Source organism: Taeniopygia guttata, chromosome 5 (assembly GCF_048771995.1).
Source record: "Taeniopygia guttata chromosome 5, bTaeGut7.mat, whole genome shotgun sequence".
In the NCBI taxonomy this organism is placed as follows: Eukaryota; Metazoa; Chordata; class Aves; order Passeriformes; family Estrildidae; genus Taeniopygia; species Taeniopygia guttata.
In genome coordinates, this window is record NC_133030.1 from 20,724,214 (window position 1) to 20,743,707 (window position 19,494).

General features: G+C 41.9%; 1 protein-coding gene across 4 annotated transcripts in view; it reads right to left on the reverse strand.

Annotated features, from left to right (window-relative positions):
* LRRC56 (leucine rich repeat containing 56) overlaps positions 1–9,232 on the reverse strand; it is a 62,196-nt gene extending 52,964 nt beyond the window's left edge. Inside the window, exons 1-2 of one of the 4 annotated variants that reach the window (XM_041716564.2) lie at positions 9,094–9,232; positions 7,703–7,844 (exon numbers count right to left, since the gene is read on the reverse strand). In XM_041716564.2, coding sequence (XP_041572498.2) covers positions 7,703–7,736 — 34 coding nt within the window. In that variant the 5' untranslated portion in view covers positions 7,737–7,844; positions 9,094–9,232. Of the gene's footprint in view, positions 1–7,702; positions 7,845–9,093 lie in introns of those variants that run through there. The other 3 variants (XM_032748722.3, XM_041716563.2, XM_032748720.3) reach the window with 3 other exon arrangements.
* Between the last annotated feature and the right edge of the window lie 10,262 nt (positions 9,233–19,494).

Genomic DNA, 19,494 nt, shown 5'->3' on the forward strand with positions numbered 1-19,494 from the left:
TCACATTTCAGAACATTCTCAAATCTTTGAAACATGTTGATACAGCATTTGCTTTAGGCTTGACAAGAAGGAGATCAATTTGTGGCTTAATATCTGAAGCAATACTTTGTTTTATACTTCCTGCTATTGATCTGCTCTTGTAATTATTATAACATTGGATTAGCGAGGAGAAAAGTATTTTCGTTATAAATTGCTTGGGATCAAGTTGAATTATTATCAGCAGGCAAAACTATTTTTTTTACATGTTTCTATCACTTCAAAGCTTTCTCCAGACACAAAAGAATCCCCTTCTGAACATGGATCAAAATAACATGCTCAAAATAAGATTGTAGAAATCCTAGTGGTGGGGTGCCATTATTTAATAAAATCCATGAACATCTGAAATCTCCAGCACAGTGTAGGAGCAAGAAGGGGGTCTGACACAATATTTGTCCTCCTTGAGACACAGGAGTCACATTGCTCATTTTCATTAAGTCCATCTGATGAACCTACAGCTCTGCCAAACACACACAGGACAAGCCAAACTAGTGTCCCTCAAACTGGGACAGTTTACAGGGACTGTAAAGACTTCTGCTGTCACTAAAGAGGTCTGAAAAGCCACAAACCTGAAGATTTCCTTCACAGACAAGACAAGGTGGTTGCCCTGGATGTATGTTGGATCCATGTGCTGAACAGAGCCATTCCCACAGTGCTTTGTAGGATACACAAGGATGGAAGCTAACTGCACCTAGCACAAACCTGCAGTGAATCCAGTGGGACAGCACAGCAGGACTGGTAAGCACATGAGTGTGTCAGGGGAGGAGCAAATGGCTGGAAAATAATGAGGTTTTATACTGCATGTGAATACTGAGAAGAATACAAGATTGAAAGAAACCAATAAATTAGTTTTTGCAGGACTTGCATCAAAAGTCTTAACTTGGGAGACTCTTACTTGTGTGGATAAGTAGAAGCAAATAGTCATTGAGCGCAGGAGAAATTAATGACCAGAGCAGTGAGATGGAAGATTTTGAATCCTACAAAGAGTTAATCTGCCAGCCTCCACTGCTGCCACTCTCCTTACCCAAGTGAGCTAGTGTAATCATGGTAAGTTATTCAATTCACAGACATGTTGTGACAGTTCATTAAAAACTGCAGGACATTTTCAACATATATAAATACCAGTAATAAAAACCATTATTAAAATTAAATGATCCTTGGAACAACACGTTATTTAAAATCCCCTCAGAATACTGTAATTTGCTAGAAAGAAATTGGCAGAGAATAGTTATTTGATATTCTTAGGGTCTGACAATCTGGTAAGACTCCAAAATTTTATTTTCCTGCTATAAGATTTATCGAAGAATCAGCAATAGGACGGTGTATTCTTCATTAAATATATATTAATACACATTTCAGATTCAGCAATTGCCAGAAATGTTTGACTCAATATTAATTACAGCTTCTCAAGACTGGGAAAGAAGCTCTGAATTGTGTGACTAGGCATGATAATTTCTAATGCAGCCTTCATGACATTACCTAAACAGCTTGTCCAAGCAATAAAGTTACCCTTTAAAAACAAAACACCCCCCCCTCCCACAAACAATGGTAATTAATCAAAACTCACTCTAGGAAAGGCATATACATCTATGTATTAACATCCCACACAAAAAGGAATCTCTACTGCCTCAGGCCAGCTTTTCAGCCAGCATTCTCTCCTGCCCTGTGGCTACTCATGCCTTCACTGGACATGAAGTGTGCCATTTCAGTGGGGGCACTGCAGTCTCTGGGCCCTTATCTATATTTTTTGGTCATCATCCAAAACATTCTCTAGGAAAAACACCCATTTGAGAAGCATTGTGCTATCTATCCCTTCATGACAAGAAGCTTGCACTGCAGACTTCCATTTCTCTTGTCTTGCATAATATAATTTTTGTCTGTATAATTCAGAATCACAAATTAGAGTAGTGCCCATACTGTTGCCACTGACAGAGAATGAAAACAAAGAATTCTGTGTTTACTACGGATTTGACAAAACGTTTGGTTTACAAATCCCAAGAGAACTATGAGTTCCCTTTCTAAGTGTAATTTTGCACAAGTGCACTGCAGATAACCTCTTCTGGAAAATAACTGTTTGGGCAGCTGGAATTTACTATGATGTCATCAGGAAACTACTGTTACAATAATCCACCCATAATGGCAAAAACAGTTCCTGCAACATTCATGTAATATAAAGCATCCTGCAACACATCAGTCTATTGTAGCAGGTGCAGTTTCTAAATAACTGAAAAATAAGACATCAGTCCTGTTATCAATATGACTTTTTTTTTTTTTTTTGGTGTATGACTAAACAATCTCATTTAAATCTTCTGGTTTCGTTAAGCAGAACAAGGTAATGACTACTTCAGTAATGTTACTTTAATATCAAGGGATCATGCAAACACTATAAGGAGCATTCATAAATATTCCCCTTCTGTGCCCCACTAAAGAAAAAAATCTTTTAAGGGAAAGCTGAAATATTAAGATAACAATATCCCATTTAATATAATTAAAAATTCACTGACTTTAATGACACTGGGTGACTCAAATGTTGAATGATATTTTTGTGTAAGTGTTCAGTCAATTTGAGGCTTTGGTTTAAGCATCCAAACGTGCATATAAAGCAAGTGTACTGATTTATCTAACTTGTTTACCTTTCTTATTTACGGTTTTAAAAGCTATAAGAGCGTTCTGATTAGTTCTTTGCTATTAAATAAAAATCATGCTCTACACTTACCACAGCCATGGTAGGTAAGCCTCGGGATCTATATCCCACAGACTCCTCAGGGAGAGCTGTTGGGAGCTTTGTGGATGTTGTAACACCCCCATGCATGGAGCTGAGTTCAAACTGTGCTGTCACTCAAAGCAGCAGTGATCCCAGAGAGAAAATGCATGCTACAACCCAGACAGTTGGATGTGTCTAATAGTCTTTAAAGATAGCTAATAGTCTTTACAAACATAAGTAATAATAAAAAGGCAATGCCTTTAAAGTTACCAATTTCTCATTTATAGATCTACAGATTTAATGTAGATATATAAAACATAATTTCATAACTACAATTCCATATATAATACTTTTCCCCTGAGATCCTGCTGAGCAGGGTGATGAGAAATGTTTTATCATATGAGCTGGCCATACCCTCATATTACATAATTCTGGAGCTAGCTTGCCAAATTTTTAAGGAAACTTTCCTGTATGAGTATCCAGAAGTCACTCTGGCATTCACATTTCCACTACCCCAGACTTTCACTGCTGGGACCAAAGTCCCTGCCCAACAGATGGCTCCAGTGACCCCAGGGGTGTCCCTCTTGGCTCCCTGCACACCCCACACTCACAGTCAGACAGGGTTTCCTCACTGGTTCAGCCCTGGGTTTCCCATGGCAGAGTTACAGATGTCTGGAATCTTAAAGCAATCTAATTGTGGTGCACTAACACGAACAGCTCGAGCTGGTGCCTCTGGGGAGGGACCCCCAGCAAAGGAATCCCCAGGTTTTGTACTCTCCATGCCTGTGATAGTCTGGGGTCTTTCTGCTGAGCCCTTGGCTCCTGTGTCCCAGTGACCTGTCACCTGGCCACTGCCACAGGTCCCTTTGCTGCCTGAAAGGTCAGCACCAGATCACAGCCCCTTGCCTGGGGCTCCCACCCAGGCACAACCTGCAGCTCCCACTGCAGCTGCACACCCAGTACCTGCTCTAAGTGTATTGCTCAACAAAACATCCTCATAGCAGGATATAAAATCAGATCACCCTCTATTATATGTTCTATTACATTTCAAAGAAAAAATAAACCTAAGTCTAATAAATTTGTTTTAGTTTTTCAAGTCCTGTGGTGGAAGGTGGTCAGTGGTAATTTCTGTCTGGCTACAAATGAGTATGGATTATCTAAATCCTTATATATTGCAAGATGCTACAGATTGAGGGTTTTTTTCATCTATAGGTGAACTTCCTGCTGTAAAAAAATGTCTCAGGACTCTCTTCTGCTATCTGTCCCCACAATGAGCCCTAGAAAAGCAAAACACAGAGCAGGATGTGGGGATAGCTGGTGGAAAACAAGGGTTATGGAAAAACAGAGCTCCAAGGTAGCAACGCCTTCACTCTCAGAAGGTTGTCAAATGCACTTAAATTGTTTCAGTGGACTAGATAACAATAAGTCCCTTACCATTTTATCAAGGTAGCCAGGGATCAGGAAACCAAATGTGGCCCTTACTGGCCACAAGCCGCCACAAGCTTTTATCCAACAGTGTCCAGATGTTAAATAAGGGAGAAATGAGGCTGGTCTATTTAAAATCCTCTTTTCCTTACATAGGGGTCCTATCATGGACCCCTAATGACAAGGTAGACAGGAATCAACATATCTGTGCTTGTCACAGACACAGATCCTGCCTTAAATGTAGATGTCACGAGATGTCAACTTCCTTGCATTTAAATGGCATAATACAACAATTACTTAAAAATTCAGATGCTAAGCAAGTTGTTAGACATACTAAAAAAGGACATAAGCAAAGCAAGGTTTTGCAGAATCAGTACTTTTTCAAGATGAACACATATTTTAATCCATGGACTCAGAACTGAGTGACAGTCCAAAGCTGCAGACAAGAAAAACTCTATGGTTTTGGTCTTGACAGCAATTTTAAGTAACCACCATTTAGAAGAATTTCCAGATTCCAGCTAGGAAAAGTACAATAAGAACGGACCTTTTTTTTTTTTTTTTTTTTTTTTTTTTTTTTTTTTTTTTTTTTTTCCAGCTACTACTGCATTGCTTTTATAAGCCTTTTGAAACACAAACTTCTGTGCAGGATGAAAATGCATAATTTATGGTATTTCTGAATTTCAACATAGCCCGCCTTTCCTCAAACAATTTTCAGTCCATTTTTTTTTTCCCCGGCCTGCAAAGCCGTTTGAAGAGTGGCTGGGAAGTTTCTAATTTCCAATGTGTTGCTCACATGGGACAGATTGTATAAAAAGAGATAGATTCTAGATGAACTTGTAGAGAAACACTGAACAGTGGGAGATGCCACAGGAGTAACAGACATTGCGAAAATTTTAGCAAGGGCAGAAGGCTGACAGTGAAATGGAACCTTGAGAAATCAGTTTGGGCTATTGATGGGGTGGTGTTATAACTGTCCTTCTGGGCCAAGGCAACTACTGTAGTCGGAAACAGATCCTTTAAAAACATTATCAGAAGCAGAGACAGTCCAAAGTGATCCTTTCCCTGGCAAGCTGCTGTAATTTCTGGCAATCAGTGTCTTCCCAGTCAAAAGGTGAGCTGTGTTCAACAGCTGGGGAAGTACACAGGGAAGCAATTATTTGTCATGTCTCAGGACATGACAAATAGCCATACAATGACTAAAGAAGACACCAAAAATTCATCAGGAGGCAGTTTTAAAAGCTGAGAAAGTGTATTTTTGCATAGTATTTATTTAAATTGTGGAAGACAGACATGGTTGCTTGGAGGCAAGATTAGAAATTAGGTCAACAGCAGTTAGAATTATGGAGGATATATCCAACTGTCCATGCCATTCATTAAATTATAGCTTTCTTTTGCATCACCTCATTTCATCTCCTCTTCTCTCCAAAGCATTTCATGGAAAGAATTTCAATTCTGCCACTTACCCTCCAGGATGATCAACTTTGCACATGAACCTCCACTGTTTTCAACCCCTATTCTCAGAAGTTTTAACACTTTTTGTCTGTTTGACCAGGTGCAAGATTATATTTTCACATAACAAACAAAATATCTGAATGCTCTTTCCTAAGTATCAATAATTTACTTAAGCCACTTCATTTTAAATATGTTTCTTTTCCCCACTTTGGACTTGGGTGGATACTCCATTAAAATAAAGCAAAATCATGACCAATCACCACATATGTTAAGAACATTGGAAAAAAAAAAGTAAACAGAAAACCAGTTTTAGGAAAAAAAACTTTTTAGAAAAAAGTTTTAGAATTCTATTCTAAAACATAATTTAAAACTAAAGCCGTAAAATATGCAACATAAAGAGCCAGCTTGCTATACTTTGAATATTGCTTCCAGATGTGATAGGCTGTAGTCAAAGAAACGTGTGCTCTCTAATTTTTTTTTAATATTGGATAATATTTAATATTTGAACTAGCCAGAGTCTACAATCTTTTCCTTTTAATACAGACATATTAATATTTACTGCATCTGCCATGGCAAATCTGGGCATCTGATTTGTATTAGAGTAAGTATTTGTGATCCTACTTGTGGGAATGCAGAGCATCCCTCTGGCTGCCCTGGAAGTTCTGGGACCCTGGCAAGGGGTCAGGAACTCCCCTGTACAGAGCCCTGAGAGACAGTCTGTGATCTCTGTCCATGGAAAAGAGTTTTCAGCCTTACAGGATGAATTACAAGCTCTGAGTGTTTGATATGAGTAATAATTAAGTGTGGCACGGGTGCAAAAGTAAAATTTTAGGATTCTAGATGAGGGGTTCAAAGGGGACAAGATGGAGGAAATTGGGTGTGCCTTGTCCTTTTCCTCCTTCTTCATGCCCTCCATGTTTCACTGTGGTGTTGGCATTTTTCTGTTGGTTCAGGCTGGGGACACACTGTCCAACGTAGGTGACAGATATTGGCACGTTATTGTAAATCCAGAACAGGTAGTTTGTGGTATTTAATGTTTGTGACATCCCACTGAGGGCAGAGCCCCACACGCTGCCCTGCAGGACAGACCTGCGGCAGGGCAGCAGAACATGTTAGAGATAAACAGAATAAACAACCTCGAAAACCAGCACAGATGAATTATGGCTTCTTCTTTGGCAACGGGGCTGAAAGACAGAAACTTTCTACAATCTCGAAATCATCAATACCACAGATTCCAATACCTACTGATATAAAATAGGTTTTGCTACCAATTTTTTTCAAGCCCACATGTGACTCCATAGAAGGTATAAAACCACCAACCATTAGAATAGTAAACTAAAATTATGCCGATATCTCTAAATAAACTAGAATTATGCAGATATATCTAAATTTCTGCAAAAAGTCCATTAATTTTCCTATTTAAATAAACAACCTCTTCATAGTTCCTCACAAATAAATATTAATGCATTCCCATTAGTGACAAACATAGCAAGCCCAAATTTATAAGTTACATAATGTTACTATTTTGCAGCACTTTTATACTACTTCAAACATTGAGGATAAATGTGATTTCTTTAATGGTGTCCCCTAAGGAACCTCAGTTAGAGAAGCACCTGCATTATCATCAATAATACCATTCCAGTCCAACGCTAAACTCACATCTGGTTTCACATGGAATCTGTATCCTGCTTTATATGGGTTCAGGTCCCTTGAATTGTGTAAGAACAGGCTGATGGCATCCCAGGCTGTGGGCAGAGCCTGTTCTTTTATTGACAGCAGGGTACAACTAACAAACTGAGCTGCCCACAGGTAACCCCCTGAGAGGTCAGACCTACAGGAGCATGGTCATTGGCAGTGTTAAAGCCAAAAGAGAGAACACAAAGTCCAAGAGAACATAACCACAACCTTCACAACAAAACCTGTTAATGCCAGCAACTCTGAGATCTGATATGCCTGAACACTGTACATTTAATCCACAATTTTAGGCAAGTTGAAACCAGACAAAATAACATGAAGAAAAGCAATACGATTAAGTGGGAGAGTAATTTTAAAAGGTTCTGAAACATTTTCAGTAATTTACTTTACCTTCTCTTCCAATGTCACTGCTGTTCTGCATCATTTCCCGTTCCTCTCCTACAGAGATTTTAATTTAGTAGTCACAGCTGTTTATCTTCATTTATCTTGACTGACAGGTGCTCATAGTGTAATTTAATTGTACCATGTCCTGCTAAAACAACAGTAAGAACACAATCTTCAAGAGAACAAAACAACAAAACAAACCCAAGAGATTCTGAGCACTTAGCAATTAATAAAGAGAAGTACTTTATTCACTGTAGCAGCAGAAGTCCATGCTAATTGAGCTTAAAAGTGGAACAGGACACGAAGCAGTAGAGCCTAGAAGAGCTTAATGAAAGTATAACTCATTAGCGTTCCCAAAGAGACCATGAGAATGTGAAGGACTTGTTAGACAAGGATCTACATAGTTGGGGAAAAAGAAGTTTTTTACTGAAAAAAAGGAACACTGATTTTCTGGTAGGAGTAAGAGAAAACATCTGTGTTCTGTGTTAGAGAAAACATCGCCATTGGGGTAGCATGGGATAAAAGATTAATGTCAATATTTAGCATAGTTTCACTGTATCAGTTGTCAGGAAATGTTGCCATGTAAAAGCAGTCAAAATAGAAAATAATAGGTGAGCAGGAACATTTATATCAGGAATCAATAGCTATAGAGGACAGGTGCAGAACCAGGAGAGCACAGGCCTCACAGACAAGACAAAGGGAGAGCTGAAGGCATCCAATTAACTAATTACTGCTGCTAAAAACTAAGAGCGAAGAGAGTTTCTTGCTGATGGAAACCATTTTCCATACCACAGAGGGATCATGAGCAGGGCAGGGACCACACCTAAGCCCTTCAAGAAGCTGAAGGAAGCTTAAGTTTGGCACCAGCAAGTCTCTTCAGCCCTTCAAGAGAAGCTGAGGAGGCACCATGGAGGAGCACATCCTCTCAGTGTGAAACACCTGGGAATACTTCTACAACTTACACCAGCCCAGGATTATTTATTCCTTAACTTTGTTCTCCTCAGCGCTCCACCAAAACATAAAATTTAAACATGCTGTTACATCAACCAGAACATAAGCAGAGAATTTCAGCCCTCAGGTGCTTTCCACCTGCACAGAGGCTGGATTGTCACGGTGATGGACCTGCTTTGGCGGGGTCTTCAAACTCTGGGAAGCATTGGAGGTGTCCCACATCGGGCGGTGTGTCCCACTCCGGGCGGTGTGTCCCACTCCAGCCTGCGTGTCCCACACGGACACAGCAGCCCCCACAAGGCCGTTTTCAACGCCCCTCACACCCCGGTGCACAAGCCGTGAGAAAGGAGGGGAACCGAGCCCCACGCCCCCCCACCCAGGTACACACACACACACACACAGACAGCTCCAGGCTCCCCCCTCTCTCCCCACGGGCCGGTTCCTACCTGCCGGCCGTGCCGGGGCCGCGGGGAGAACGGGAGAGCAGCGGGGAGGGAGCGACAGCGGCCGCCCGTCGCCCGGCAACGCCGCGGCCCCGGCACCTGGGGCGGCCCCGGGCCCGCCCATATATCCGCCCGTCCGTCCTCCCATGGCAGCGGCCCCGCTGGAGAGGCTGGAGAGGCTCCCGAGGCCGGAATGGATCACGGCTCGGAGTGGTAGAGCAGCGTGCTTGCAGTGGGAAAAGCAGCAAGGCAAACAGCGGGGGGGAACAGGGGTGGGCAAGGAATTGAGGGCAGGAACGGGGCGGGAAAGGCAGCAGGACCCTGTGTGGGGTTTGGGTGACAGGTGCTCACACACTGAAGGAGGGGCTGGGGACATCTCTGTTCCGCACAACATCCAAAACCCTTGCCGGCCGATGAAAAACTAACGACATTATCACGACAAAGGTGATCCCACACACCTGAAGTGTGTGCAAAAAATGCAGCTTGTGGCAGATACAAGGCTGGTTTCACCAAATGATTTTGCATTAAAAAAAAACCCAAACCAAAGCAAACAAACAAAAAAAAAAAAACCCAAACCAACCAACTAAAACCCAAACAGATTCAAAGAATAAATTTCCAGACCAGAACTGTCAAAAGATTAGACATGTAAGAATGAAGTTTGTAATAATCTGGATCCAACATATGTGATGCAACTTTTGTTGGTGACACCATCAAACATCTCAGTGCAAGAGTGCAGCTCTAGTACAGCTCTTACCATTCTCACTCACAGAAGATATCTACATTTCCACATTTCAATATAGGATTTGTAAATCAGGCACCTAGGAAGATGTGATTCCTATCACATCCTCCTAGGTGCTCAGTGGTCCCACATGAAAAGTTTGCTTTTTCAGGGGTTTACATTCAGGATGGTCCCAACATTTTCTTGGGAACAGCCCTTAGCAGTGTTTCTCCCAGAGGCAAGAAGGCAAGAGGTCTGGAGGGAAGGCACAGATTCCTGCCTGCCATGCAGAAGCGGCGGGGGTTTTGACTACACTACTTGCATGCAGCTCACCCCCTCACACCTTCTTTGTGAGGATGTGGGAGAGCAGCAGCTGCTGATGGATTGCATCAGCATTTCCTCTATAACTACATCCAATTTACTTTAGGGTTTGAAAAACACTTAGACCGTGGGTCAGGAAATGTGTTGACTCCCCTCTTGCAGGGTCTGATGGTCAATTAACATCAGAGAGAATCACCAGGGGTCTGATTTTCCAAGGTGATGAGCACACTCAGCTCCACGTGGTGTCATTGCAATCCAGCTGTCCATCTTCACAGGAAGGAAGGCAATGGGCCTTGACATGCTCCAGGAAGGTAGTGTGATTCAGTGAAAACAATACTGAATCAAGCATCTGCCCCTGGAATTTTTTTCCCAACTCTGCCATTTTTTTTTTTCCAGGTAACTAGCTCATATCACCTTGACTCAGTTTCCCAACATACACTTTCTTGGGACACACTTCCCGAAGGTTATCTGTGAAGCACATGTACTGTGTATGCACATGTCTGCATGGTAATTTTCTTCTTTTCCTTATTTTGCTGGAAATAATCTACTTACGGACAATGCAGTCTGAACTATTTGAAACCAATTGAAGAAATGCATCTTTCCATCACTGAGGAAGAGAAAATTCTGGCACCATTTCAGGGTAGATACAGAAGCTTTATGTCTCTTTATTCAAAGTTACTGTAATTGTGCTGGCACCATTCCCAGAGCTCAGCTAAGGTCAGTGAGAAATCTTTAAATTAATAACTGCAGAGCTGATGTGATGTCTATCCAGGAACCATGTTGTACATTCACAAAGCTTTATAGGAAAGAAAAGTTATGTTTCAGTTTATCCAAGAAAGTTTTAGAATCTTAGTATTGACAATTAGCATACCTGGGACCTACCTGGAGACAGTGGACCTGATTTTGATCTCACAGTTCACAGGAACTCCACAAAATGTGTTACTCTGGATTAATTCCTTTTGTGCTACCCAAATGAACAGGAATTGGGTGAAGCCTCCTCTGAAAGCCAAGCCTAGATAAACATGCTTTTCCTTTGGGAGTCTTATTTTACAAGGATAGATTTGTCTGTTCTTCTGGTTTTATTCAGTCATAAGCAGCATTCAGTCAATCCAGTCTATAATTAAAATTATTGATCAATAGATAATCACTGTTTCTACTTGCATAATTAACATTTAAGATTTGATTGTCCTACAACTCAGAACCAGAGGGTACTTTCTGGTCAGAGAAAAGTTTTCTATTATTGAACATAAACCATCAGACTCATTTAGATATGTATTATTGTCTCCCCCCTTCTGAATAATTGTTCAAAGTGTCTCTCTGAAGGTAGTTCCCTTTGCAGCCTGATCTCTTACTCTCATTAGTAAGCCCTGTGATCACCTGTTTTCTTGTGAGAATCCCTTTTCTAGCACAACTTACAATTTCATAGAGTCATAGAATAGTTTGGGTAGGAAGGGGACTTTTAAAGGTCATCTGGTTTAAGTAGGTAATACAGAACAAGGATATTCATCTCCATTTTTTTCAAAAAGACAAAACTCAAAACTAATCTGAGATTAAGTGGAGAACTCATCCTACAGTACTGCCACCCCCTTGCAGACTGCGGTTCTGCTAGAAAATGTTCCCATCTTCTTGTATCGCACGATAAGCAGAACACTGGCAACTTTGGTAATTCTTCTATTGGTTAAGAAGTAGCAGCTACTGTCGTATTTTCAAAAAAAAAATCAGCTCAGGTCTGCAGAAACAGCTTTGAAGTCTCGACTGTGGCATTAACCTCATGATTTCATGTGATTGAAGTCACTGTATTCAGGAGATGATGTAAGAACAGTTTCAACCACAGCAGGTGTTTAGAAGTTCATCATCAGAAGCAATGCATGAGGCTGAGAGACTGATCCAAAGATCCAGAGGATGACAGGAGTCTGCAAATTGAATTTATTTTTCTGTTACTGCACCTGGCATGAAAAGAAAGGGAAATGAGAGAATCCAGTTAATAAAACATCTCTGATTCAATAAATCTGGGCATTTGTTTTTGCTCCTTTTCACAGGCTTATGTGAATTCATAAACTGCAATCAGAAGGGAAAGCTTCGTCAGGAAACATTTGGCATTTTGTACAAAGCTGTATCTTTTCAATCTGAACTAGACCTGGAAAAACTTTTGATAACACTATTTTAACTCAGACTGAAAGATGGGCATTTATAGTTTTATGTTACCCTTGCTTCTATAAACAAGTGAACCAAACTACTGATGTCACCAAAGTCGCACAGCATGACAGAACCTGTCTCCTCTCACTGCTGGATGCTTGCTCAAGGAAGTGAACACCCTCCTTGGCTTGGTAAATTTTTGGGGTACTAGAAGGCAATAAAAACAGCAAATGGTACCTTGTCATGGTGTAGAGCCTCTCAGGGAAAAGGTAAGCTTTTTTTAAGCTTTTTTTTAAGCTTTTTTTTTTTTTTTTTTTTTTTAAGGTAAGTGTTGGGATATCTCTTTAGCTTAAATCCTGACTCAGCTCTGCTGGGAGGGAAGACCTCTGGAGGAATCCCACTTACTTTAAAGCAATACCCAGTGCAGATGCCACACCAGAGGAATCTTTCCTTCCTTTGCACTATTGCTTTAGAAAAGCAGATTCTGGTTCATGACCAAGAGGTTATACTCAGAAGTAGTTGCATTACTGTGCAGTCAAGATGATTGATTGGGATGAAAGACATGGGGTAGCAAAGGTGAGATAGGACAATGTATTAATATTTGAGCCACTGAGCCAGGACTGCCTAATTCCAGAAGGGCTATTTCCTATTTCTTCCTTAATTATAATGAAAAGTTGTAAATAAATACATTTGTAAATTGTAATATTTTTCTTCCTTTACATTTTTCAGGAAAAAGGAAACAAAAGCTTATTATCTGAAAAAAATACTGAGAGACAGAAAAGTATACTTATACTCCCTTCTTTATATAATTCTTGACTCCAGATGAATAAATGGAAACTTGAAAGGCCTGTGTGTATATTATTATTGGTTTGTGCCTCTGTTCAAGGCCCTCTACCTTTCTCAGATTCTTTTGGGTGAAACTATTTCCTGGTTTAGGAAAGCTCAAGGATGCTGTCTACACACATGTGCTTTTCCAGTGTATGGTATCCTGTCCCACGGTATGGGACAAGTCCAAAACTTCTCTGCAGCTGTCAGATGGTAATCTTTATCAAAGAATGGGTAGATATAAAACCCAATGTTGTTACAACTGTAGTATCACTATAGGGCTTCATTCAGTTTAAGTGTATCACTGTGCTTGTTGTGGTAGGAATCCTCTGCAAGAGAAAGTCTTGCTGAGGAGCCTTAAAAATGGCAGGCTTAAAATCAAAATATAAAAGAAAGAGCACAGGCTGCAGGATTAACACCCCTGGGACATGAAATGTCTCTTCCTGATGATATTTATAATCCACACCTGGACCACATTGTTGGTGGTCCTTGCATTTCTTCTGGGATGAATTCCATGGACAATGATTGAGCTACAACTTTGTTTTCAACATTAAACTAAGGGGAAAATGAATTGATGTTGGAAAGGAGTTACGGTCAGTGACTCTTTATCCACAGTTTTTCAGGAGCAACATTTGTTTTTTTTCATTGCTTGCTGCAGTGTAAAGGAACCCGTGGCCTCACTGTGCTTTTTAGGTTTGTTTTTCCAAGCAGGATTTAGCTGTGAAATTCATCTAGCTGTCTTCAGACAGGGAAAACAGCAGCTTTCCCATGTGTACTTGCTTTTTGTGCCAATGCAAAGCCACCATAAAATGTTACCGAATTAGAAAGGGTTTGCTGTTTTCACTTCCCATCAGTGTGACAACATATGATGTGAAGCAGTGGAGAAATTGGGGCTTTAAAAAAATTTAATCAGGTCAAAGCACCAGCTTGCATGCCATTACACCACTTGTTTGCATGCACTTTGCACAGTTCAGAGCTTACTCTGAATGCAACTCATGTACACTGGGGCTTTCAGCCATCACAGCAACAGCACCACTGTGAGCCACACTACGGACAAGAGCTCTGGCAAGAGTCCTCAACAAATCCCTGTCCTACAGGGCAGGAAGTAAGGTGGCTGGAGTAGTCTGCAGATGTGGAGGGAGGAGATCAGCAGGTAGATAAATGGGGCCGGGCAGTTCTGCAGACTAGAACAAACATTGTGCATTCCTGTGCATCCTTGTGCTTGCCCATATAATCATAGGGCCAGCACCTGCAGCCTGAAGACACGGCTCCCTGTCCTAACATTCTAAGAGCCAAAGTCATCCTTTTGCCTCAAGTGCCTTGCCTATCCCCAGGATTGTTTCAGCTCCACAGTCCACGAGGCAATTTGTGCTTCCTTCTGGCTCAGCATCAGTGAATGAATTGAGCAAAGGCAAAAATGGTCCTCTCTGCTCTGTCAAAGGAACCTTTGACCCTACACATCTGCTTCTGCTGCATGCAGGCAGCCTAGAGTCGAGTTCAGCAAATATTATACAGGAATGAAAAGTGATGCAACACACCACCATACCATACTGGGATTTTCCCTAGAATTTAAGCAGCTCAGGTTGCCTTTTCCATGGATAGCCTCTTTTGAAAGCCTTGGGATTCATCTCTATTTGAGTTACTGCCATGTATAACTTCCTCTAGACTACTAGAAGGAATCCCATCCTTATAGAGAATGAACAATGTTTCCCTGTCCCCAAAATGACAGGAGAGACCTGATTCCCAGGCATTCTTTATACAGCCTTGGCTCTGATTCTGCATAATGTGTGCCTATAAAAAGGACTGTGTACTTACATTCTAGCAGCTAAGTTAGATTACTGATGAGAAAAGATGTATTATTGGTATGCTTCTGTGTGTTTTATGCACTGTCTAAAAGTTTCAGTAAAAATTCAGTTTCATTGCCTAACTCAGAATGCTGGCCGAGACCCAGACAGATGTTCAGGTAGCGTTTCCAAGTATGGAAAACCATAAAACACATCCCAGTCCACAGAAATCTCAAACCTACCTCAAAAGCCTTGCTTAACAGCCTTTTCAAGGTTGGATCTGTCAGCAGCCCCACTGTCTGGTGACAGTACATGGCAGTGAAAATGGCATGTTGTCTTCCACAGGGGACTCCAGTCATGTTTGTAGGCCAGCTCTTTGGCCATGAAAACCTGCACTTTATCAATGCTCTTTGGCCTGAATGCCTGCACTTTTTGCTAATCTCTCTATCCTCTTTTCTTGAAACACCTTGGAAGAGACCATGGATTAACCGTTATACTGGTTGAACAGAAACTCCTAGTGGCTGAGCTGGGTGGTGGGCATGTGGCTGAGCATTTCCCTTCAGAAGAAGACAGAAATTCCGAATGGGAATCCTCCCATGTCCATAAACAACTGTTATTTGTAGGAGCCACGAAGCTCCTGTAGTACTGTGACTCACCTTCATTCACTTCCTTCACAGTCTGAGCAAAGACCTTTCATTCCTAGAATTTCCCACTTTTAGAAACAGAGATGGACTTTTGACATAGTGAAATGTGTGAAATCCCCCCAACAACTCCTGACACATCACCAGTGGCAGAACCTATCTTCCTTGGAATACACACAAGCTTCCCCTGCCCTGCCCTACAATGGCCACTTCCTATGCCATGCTGTGGATGTACTGACAGACCATTCCACATAATCTTGTGTACCAAACACTGGCAGCTGGCTAATATCTAAGTTATCAGTTGATTTCTCCCTGCAATAGCAGATCAAGTTACAAGTTGAGCTGCTGTTAAAATTAAATTTCCTTCTCATTCTCCTTAAAAGCCAGTGGAAACACAAGTGTCTAGAACACCATATATTCATTGTTTACTGGTTAACTCCTGGCTTGTGGAAGCAGATTTTCCAGGTGTAGATCACAGTTTCCTTTTCTAGAGAATTGGGCAACTGGTCATATGCCTACAGCTGTTTGCACAGGTCACTTGTTTCTTCTTTGAGATACTCACCTCACAGCACATGAGCAACACACACAGCCCTTGGCAACCTGGAGAGTGAAATACAGAGACCTGGGGGGCGTGGGGGTGAAGGGAAGGGAAATAAATAACCCCACCATGGGTGTGATCTCAAATCTACTGAAGTTAAAGGATGTGATTTCAACATGCACCATCTACTGTGCAAAGAGGTGCCAAACTAACTCTAAGCTATTGGGCTTTCCAAAACCCCCACAAAGACTATGTTTATAAATTGGTGTTGTGTTGATGACACCTGCTGTGATAACTCCTGGTCAGTAATCATTAAAATAAGATCCTTGTTCCAGCAGTGTTCTTGGCTGCAGCAAGAACTGAATGTAGGTACCAGGGACTAGGGCTAATGACAAAGCTCTGGCTGGATGGAGAGAGAAAGGAGAGACAATAAATAAAGGAATTAGTCTGAGGAATATTTCAACCATGGTTCCATAAATATCACAGGTAAGGAAAGATCTTAGAGTAGGAATTGTCTCCGATTTGGACATAGCAATATCTGAGTACTTTTCATCCAGCAAATTTGTAACACTGTTTATGAAGGAACTTCATATAATTTTTCCTGCTGCAGCAGGAAATGTTGCTTAAGCCCAACATTTTAAAATACCTCTACCATGTGGAAATGAGCAGGTGACTCAGGACAAACATGCAGACCTCATCTTTGCTCTTATATAGGTGCTGTCATATCACAATACATTTGTGAAATCAACAGCCCCAGTATGCTTCTGGAAAAAAGCATGCCAGCCAGAGGGCAGATCTACTTGTGCAGTCAGTGCACCTGGCGTTTCAGCCTGTGCTGCACTCCAGACCATCTATAGGTACCAACCATCTATGAAGGGAACAGCTCAAGGAGCTGGGGCATCCCTCAGGATGGGCTCGGGATGGGACATGCTGCTTGCTGCTGTACCAAAGCCACCTGAATGACGTCTCAGAACAAGGTGCAGTTTTTGTGTCAGCAATGGAATTGTTAATACATGTGTCTGCAGGCTTCAGACCAAATCCCTTTCTTGGAACAATGCAAAGGGAGTTAAAGGGGTATTTTTTTGTTGAACCTAAGGCTGAGCTCCCCTGCTCCAGACGGCAGCACAGAGACAGTGGGAAGTGCGTGCGGACAGACAGGACTTTGCTCTCTAAACCAGGCTGGCTCCTTGCCCAAGCCTCAAATGCAGCCCGTGAGGATTTGACTCCAGACAATTTGATGGATACTGTGTGGGTGCTGGAGGCAAGAGAAGCCAAGAAAATGAAATATCTGTCTGTCAGTTGCTCTGTTTCCTGAGATATTTAATACAAATCCTTCACTTCTGTAAATATACTCAGCATGCTGCTATAGGTGAGGTGTGGTTCTAAGTGTGATACTATGAGAAAAGCATGCAATCCATAAACCAAAACTGAGAGTGTTTCATCTACAGGCATCATTCCTTACAAGTGGTAATGTCACCCACATGATAAATTCATTTATTTCTGCAAACAGGTCATAAATTATATGTCAGCACAGTAATCCCCATTTATCCCATTCTTTGGCCTCCTCTGCAATATGCCTACTGAGTCTGTTCTACCTGCTCTGCTTTTAACTTTATCAAGTGCCTTAAGCCTCCTGAATTTTGATCATTGATTGCCAACAACTGCAGTGATTAAACTGAAGCCTGAACCATCTCCATTACTAAAAACTCACCACTTGCCTTTTCTGCAAATCCCATTTCAACAGCATTCCTCTCCTCTTCCCCTTTGTCTGGATCTGAATGAAAAAAATATGCAGGAGCATTTCCCAGGGTTAATTTTTAATAGTATCCTCACTGCTGCAGCAGATGAAGTAATTTATTATCCAGCAGGCAGCATGCTAACATGCTAGGCAGTGGCAAATGCTGAAGGAGGTGACTCAGGCATAAGCAATCAGGAGTTGTGCATTCCCACCTGCCGGATGGCTCAGCACACAGAGCCCAGCACGGCATTTGAGTTTACCCTACACGTGCATCTTCATCCGAGGGACACCTGGATTCCAGCCATGCAGCCAGTGAGGTTTATGTGCTTCACAGTCATGTGCAAAGCACGTACATAAACAGAGGCCAGCCCTCCCTCTGCCTGGGCACCGTTTTCCTCTAAGAAAAGCAGTCATCCCTGCTGCAGGAATGTGTCAGATCAGGCAGTTTGGCCCTAAATAACACTTTGTGATCTCAGGCAGATTGGAGCTCAGCCTACCCACCTGTAAAACAGGTTTAATAGTAGTTGGCTTTTTTAATAGAAAAGCTGGGGGGATTACTTCATGTCTGAGATCTCTAGCTGGGAATTGCTTAGTGGCAGAGAGCAGTTTAAAAGAACAGCACAAAATCAGGGCTAGAGCAGGCTAGCAGCTCAGTGAGCAGGTAGAAATGACTACAGAAGCTGCACTGTTCTTGTCTCATTACCCAAGAGCCCCAGAAAGTCTGGGATGCAGATGATTCACAAACCAGAAAGTGCTTTTGAATTACTTATTAAGTAGGATTCATGTTGCTTTTACTGCTCTGGGATGCACAAGGTTGGGCTGCAGAATCCCTTTTGCTATCTCCTCAGAGTGAAATGTGGTGGTAATGTAGGGTTCACTCACCCATGTATCTATCACAGTTGTATTTTTGCCTCCACAGAGTAGACCAAAGGCCACTGAAGAAGTACATGAATCTTCCGTGTATGTGCAGTAAGCTTTGGATCAGACCTAATAAGACAACCAGAACGTGCAGCTAAACATGCTACAACAAGTTCACTGGCATGTGCTGATCTGCAGGAGAGCTGGTCTGAGTGTGCTCCTGAAAACCAGGAAGAGCTTGGCTAAGAAGGAAGCAGCTTCCTGCTTAGTCCTCACTGGAGCACACCAGTGTCACTTAAAAAGGGAAAAGGAGCAGCCCTGAACCCATTCCCTCCTCTCTGCACCGACCCAGAGAAGCCAGAGGGAGGGTATTGTTTTACCCTAAATTCATTTTATCATCATGTAAGTCCCCCACATCCCACTGCTAGTAAGCTCCAATGATTAAACAGCTCACTGAAGGGAAAATACAGCTAACACCTTCTACCCCCATGAAAGCATATTGCTAATGAGAACTGCCAGCAAGAAGAGAATCTGTGTGAAATAGGTGTAGAAATACCCTGGGAGAGGTCAACTATATCACATCTCTGACTGAAAGGATGATTTCTAGCCCTGTGCTGCTCTTGAAGGCATTTATGTGGAAGGACTATGCCCTCACCTTTACTAGGGATCTCTCAGGACAGCCTAGATAGGATAGTGACACAAGAGCAGAGCCTAACTGCCGAGGACACATTTCAATATCTAACCTGGATCTCACTTGATGTGGGAATACTGCTACCATCATAAGGTCCCAGAGAGCTCTGAAACTCAGGATCTTCAGCTCTGACAATGAGTAGCTGCACTGCAGG